Below are 5,738 nucleotides of genomic sequence, written 5' to 3' on the forward strand. Positions count from 1 at the left end.
TCTTATAACCAAGATATTTAAACAAATTGTTCTATTTGCGAAGTCATTGGGGATATTTCTCGACTTTCATTGGTTGTGAGATGCTTGAAGCTGTTCAAATAGGAAAGAAGAAATGCTTTGGCAAGTGTCAAGAGCTTGATCTGGAATTTCTTATAATTAAAGAAATGTGTGCTTTAAGATGCTCATTGAGGTTTAGTTCAATGGGGATTTGACTTGTCCTCTCAAAAGTACTTGTTAGCTGGTGATTGCCTGGAGTTATTAGGGGATTGCAAGCAATATGACCTCATTAATTATGTGAAAGTAGAGGTTGCGCTTTGGGCTTGCAGAGGTGATTTTTTTTTTTTTATCATGATAGTCAAATTTGTGGGAATTTCCGTGGTTACCAGTAGAGGGAAGACATCACATCAGGTGTTTGTGTAATAGCTGCTGCAGTTCTGAATGTTTCTAATTGATATAGTGGAAAACTGGAAATTGTATGAGAATCACTGCATGTGGAAACTTGGTTTTAAAGCCTGTATGAGACAATACTCAAGGAGGATGACTCATGAATGTCAGTGTTGATACCTTCTGCCTATACACTTGAAGAATTTGTCTTGGGAAATGCGATAACGTATTCCTTTTCATCTTGAATTTCATTACAAACCTTTCATAATGGCTTCAGACATAGATATATCAATTTGGTTGTATACACTTTACATCCCGCGAGTGAAAAGCAATGGCAAAGTTGGCTTCCAAACTTTGCTAATACATTAGGATACAGAAGATCTACAAAATTACACAAGTTATCATTTCCTATCTTCACTTTTCCTATGTTGATCATGGACTCGAACCATTACCTCTAAGTGGGTTTTATGTTTGTGGTTTTGTGACCATTAAAGCTAGCAGCTTTGAAATACTATGGTGCTTTAATTGCTCTCTCTCCTCTGACAGATCAAATCATCCTGGATTGTGTAAATTTTTGTGTTAGATGCGCGGAATTAGCTGATGATAAGGCTTTGGGTACCATTCTGCTAGTACAGGACTTGGCGCCTTTTGAAATTATGCATGTCTGGCCCTGTGGCCACAGTTGACGGCGTTGAAGGGGCACATTCTTTATCAGACAGGACATTATCTCTTAATGGCTCGTCGCTTGGTGAAAGTAATCGCTCATTAAAATTGGCAAATGGGGAAGTTTCTCATACAACTTCTGAGAACCCTTCCTTTACGGTTGGAGAGCTCTTACTGCCAAATGGAGAATCATACTCTGGCTCCTTGCTCAGTAGTGTACCTGAGGGCTCAGGTAAATATATATGGTCAGAGGGTTGCAAATATGAGGGTGAATGGAGATGTGGGATGAGGCATGGATATGGAAAGCTTCAATGGCCTTCTGGTGCTGTTTACGAAGGTGATTTTTCAGGTGGTTATATGCATGGCACAGGAACATATACTGGACGTGGTAAGATCACCTATAAGGGGCGTTGGCGGCTGAGCCTTAAACACGGTTTAGGGTATCAAGCATATCCCAATGGAGATGTATTTGAAGGAGCTTGGATTCAGGGAAGTCCAGAAGGACCTGGCAAGTACACATGGGCTAATGGAAATGTGTACTTGGGGAATCTTAAAGGAGGAAATATGTCAGGGAAAGGAACTCTAACCTGGACCAATGAGGACTCTTACGAGGGAAACTGGTTGAATGGTATGATGCATGGGTTTGGGATATACACATGGAGTGATGGAGGCTGCTATATTGGGACCTGGACTCGAGGTCTGAAGGATGGAAAAGGAGCATTTTATCCAAAAGGCGGTAGACTTCCTGCTGGTCAGGAAATGTACCTTAATGCTTTAAGAAAACGAGGGTTGCTTCCAGATTTAAGTAAACAAAATCAGGTTTCACATATTCACCATACTTATTCTGTTGATCTGGGGGCAGTCAAAGTTGGTGGGAACCAAGGATCTTGTCGGAATTCATCTTATAAATCTGCCAACGGAAACCTGCTGAATCTAGAGCAGTCTCGCTCCACAAATGTTTCTTTGGAAAGACGTTGGAGCCTTGAGGTGGCAATTGAGAAAGTTATTGGTCATGATTTTTCTCTGGATGGCAGAGAATATGAGGATGATAGAAATTCTCCGATCTTGGAACGAGAATACATGCAAGGTGTCTTAATCAGTGAACTTGTAATTAATGACAGCTTTTCACCATCATCCAAAAGAGTGCGAAGGCGACAAAAGAAACTTGCAAGGGAGATGAAGAGACTGGGTGAAACAATAATTAAAGGGCACGGGAGCTATGATCTAATGCTTAGTCTGCAGCTTGGCATCAGGTATGCTAAGCCTCTTGACAACTTAATACGTGAAAGTTTTATCGGAGTTATTACTTTAGTGAATCTTTATTTTGTTTTTAGTTCTCGAGACTTCTGTAAAAGAAATGTGGTTCTCAACAAACTTAAGGCAGAAAACAAAATCAAGAGAAATACCATGCATTATTTGTCCATATGCTGGCTTGCAAGAGATTTTAGTCTGAAACAAGTTTGGTATCTGCTGTTGTCGTCATGCTTACCCCTTCTCAAGAACAAGGAATATTGTCCATGCTTCTTTTCTTTCTGCTGATCAAAGGTTGCCTTACAGTTAATAGTTCTGATAATGTTTTTCAGCTTATAACTGATGCATTTGCTATCTATACCATCAAATAAACACGAGATTGGAAATCATTTCATATATGAATTTTGCATTCTTGGAAATTTCCAAGGGGTTATTTTCTCTAGTCTGTTGAAACCTGGATAAGTTACTGTTATCAGATGTAGAGAACTCGGAATTTATTTCTTAAATTATGGTATTGTTCATATGCAAACTGAAAAAGTCATCTTTTGTAAATTGAAGATTGTATCAACATTATGCTTTTTCTTTGTTAAGCTTGGGTATTGTTGTTTTGAAATTTATGAGTTGGACAATTATATCAATCTAACAAGTTTTTCTGGATCTGTAAATTTAGACAAAAAGAGAGGTGAAATAGTTAGAGATTAGAAGAGTAAAATTGTTAATACTTCATTAGGTGACATCTCTCTGTCTTTTGTTATGTCTTTTCTAGCTTTAATTATGTTTCACTTAGAGAAAACAAATAAGAATGCATCATAATTACTTTTCAATCTTTCTTGTTTCTATTTCATGGTTGGATGAGGAATGCTGGCGTTTGAGCGAGTATGGATTGTTGCAGAAATGAAGGCTTTGGATTCAAAAATAAATTGATGTACCTTACACATCTGCAGATTTTCTATTTTGGTTGTTTAGACTGAAAGTTGATGGCTTCCTTCATAAAAGCTATAGTTTTCTCTTTGGTAGTGGAGTCATTGTTAGCTGTATGACATTCCTTGTCTACATATCATAGCAAAGATATCCATTCTCACCAGCAAGGCATCAACTTGTCAAACCTTTTGCTCCAATCTTTAGAATTTGTGTCTTGTTCCCCTAATATGTAATTATACTTGAATGTTTATTGGAATTTTGCCAGATATACAGTGGGAAAGATTACGCCCATTCAAAGACGAGAAGTGCGAGCTTCTGATTTTGGCACCCGTGCCAGCTTCTGGATGAATTTTCCAAAGGAGGGGTCACAGTTGACACCACCGCACCAGTCAGAGGATTTCAAGTGGAAAGATTATTGTCCAATGGTATTCAGGTTCGTTGCCTATCTACTGGGATCTGCTTGAAGTGGTTGCACATTTCTCATCTTTAATTTGTTTTGACACTTTGAGTGTCCCTTCTTTTGCAATTTTATCTAGATCTCATTATGAAATGATTTGGAATGCTTTTTCAGTCTTTTTACCAGTGTTCTTTTGTTCCTTAGTTGTGAAATACTTGCAAGTGTCTGATATAGTGTCTATGCATCAAATTTATGCTTGATAGTGACTGTAAAGTAAATGTCTGACTGTATGGCTGTTTACCCTTTCAGATAGTTGTGTGTGATGTCTGTATACTCTACTTCACTTCAAAAACTTTGTTGCCAATGGAAAAAATAAAGAGAACTGAACAATTTCAAAATTCTGTCTATCAGTTTGATGGACGAGTAAACTACCTCATGCCACGTTTTGGCGATTCTGTTCTGTTTATCTGAGTCGTTGATAGTATATTAGGAGTTGTAGCATTATTTAGAACTGAGTTATCTGTTTTAGTTTTGCTTGTATTCCTTTGGGAACTCAGATGGCTTGTCTCCCTTTGTAGGAATCTGAGGGAGATGTTTAAGATTGATGCTGCAGACTATATGATGTCCATTTGTGGAAATGATGCCCTTCGGGAGCTTTCTTCTCCTGGGAAAAGTGGTAGTGTGTTTTTCCTCTCTCAAGATGATCGTTTTATGATTAAGACATTACGGAAGTCAGAAGTGAAGGTTTGCCATCTAGATCTGACCTGATTCACTTGCATGCTGTTTTAAATCTTTGTTTTGTGTTTTGATTTGTTGAAATTGTTTTGGTTGCTCTTCTTCCTGTTTGGAATGTTGTTTGATTGAGGTGTGGGTGGTTGATGGGTGAGGAAGAAATTGAAAATTGAGTCTAGGTAGCATAATTAGATATATAATGTCAATTGTAGAATGCAAATTCTTGCTATGTTTTTACTAATACTTGCCAATGGAGAGGAGAAGTCATGATAGTTTGAAATATTTCCTTGAGGGTTTTCCAAGATAGTGGAACTTTATTAATCCATTGCCAAATTTCAGGGTTTCAAATTCTTGACTATTATAATGGCCAAGGATGTGCTTATGAGTCCTTCCATTTTGACTGACTAGTACCTGAAACTTATTTGATGTGGAAATGATTCATTTGAGTTAGCTAAATTTTCGCTGATCAAAATTTCCACCTGCAGGTGCTTCTGAGGATGCTCCCATCCTATCATCACCATGTGCAAAAATATGAGAACACGCTGATCACCAAGTTTTTTGGCCTTCACAGGATAAAGCCTTCTAGTGGTCAAAAGGTAATCAACACCATTGATTATGAAATCTTTTTCTTTTCTTCCTTCTGTCACTGTGAAACCACATAGCACTTGTTTATGAGGCATTGGTTTTGGACATCTATTAAACTAGAAAAATTCCACATTGATGACCCTTTGAAAGAACTGAAATATCACATCCCAGTTCCTGTTTGATCTATGTACCCAAAGCAACATTGCTTGATTAGTTTACCAAATTGCCTTTGCTCTTTCATTTTTCAATAGTGTAGCATTGCCATTCTCTCAAAAAAAATTTTTTTTTTAATAAACATCAATCTGCACTTAAAAACCCTTTGAGAACATTAGAAGAAACCATCCAAGCACTTTCCAGGAAGCAAAATGTTCTCGCTGAATGCCCTAGAAAGTCTGCATGTAGGCCTCCTTCAACACCACCCTGTTCCCACTATTAGGTAGGGAATATTGTTTCCTTTACCAGTCTACTGAATTCTGAGTTATGACAAGTTGTCAGGATCCAGTGCTTTATGCTAATAGGGAGGACTAATCATTTATTATTTTTGTGTCGCAGTTTCGCTTTGTTGTAATGGGGAATATGTTTTGCACAGAGCTCAGGATCCATAGAAGGTTTGATCTAAAAGGTTCTTCATTGGGACGTTCAGCAGACAAGGTTGAAATTGATGAGAACACAATACTTAAAGATCTGGACTTGAACTATTGCTTTTTTTTAGAACCTTCATGGCGTGAATCCCTTCTGAAGTAAGTGATATGCAAAAGATTCATTTCCTTTCTTCATAGGACTGAAATTTTTGTTGTTACTTTTT

At 37.7% G+C, this 5,738-nt stretch overlaps 1 protein-coding gene across 2 annotated transcripts; it reads left to right on the forward strand.

Moving 5' to 3' along the window:
- The first annotated feature begins 933 nt into the window (after positions 1-933).
- Positions 934-5,703, forward strand: LOC113773361 (phosphatidylinositol 4-phosphate 5-kinase 9-like). Of its 2 annotated transcripts, none has more exons than XR_003468815.1 (5): positions 934-2,300; positions 3,485-3,652; positions 4,195-4,292; positions 4,834-4,944; positions 5,486-5,572. XR_003468815.1 is itself a non-coding variant. In XM_027317989.1 (5 exons), the coding sequence occupies exons 1-5, from the start codon at positions 1,045-1,047 to the stop codon at positions 5,675-5,677; spliced, it is 1,893 nt and encodes a 630-aa protein (XP_027173790.1). In that variant the 5' UTR covers positions 934-1,044; the 3' UTR covers positions 5,678-5,703. The 2 variants fall into 2 exon arrangements, 1 of the variants encoding a protein (XP_027173790.1); XM_027317989.1 differs by having other exon boundaries at positions 4,195-4,360; positions 5,486-5,703.
- The last annotated feature ends 35 nt before the right edge of the window (positions 5,704-5,738 follow it).

The sequence above is a fragment of the Coffea eugenioides genome, chromosome 6, assembly GCF_003713205.1.
Source record: "Coffea eugenioides isolate CCC68of chromosome 6, Ceug_1.0, whole genome shotgun sequence".
In the NCBI taxonomy this organism is placed as follows: domain Eukaryota; kingdom Viridiplantae; phylum Streptophyta; class Magnoliopsida; order Gentianales; family Rubiaceae; genus Coffea; species Coffea eugenioides.

Excerpts from the sequence above, each read along its gene's own strand:
- LOC113773361 (XM_027317989.1), top strand. The coding sequence starts at position 1,045 with ATGTCTGGCCCTGTGGCCACAGTTGACGGCGTTGAAGGGGCACATTCT. Across the intron at positions 2,301-3,484 it reads AGTCTGCAGCTTGGCATCAG|ATATACAGTGGGAAAGATTA; the intron begins GTATGCTAAGCC and ends GAATTTTGCCAG. Across the intron at positions 3,653-4,194 it reads TATTGTCCAATGGTATTCAG|GAATCTGAGGGAGATGTTTA; the intron begins GTTCGTTGCCTA and ends CTCCCTTTGTAG.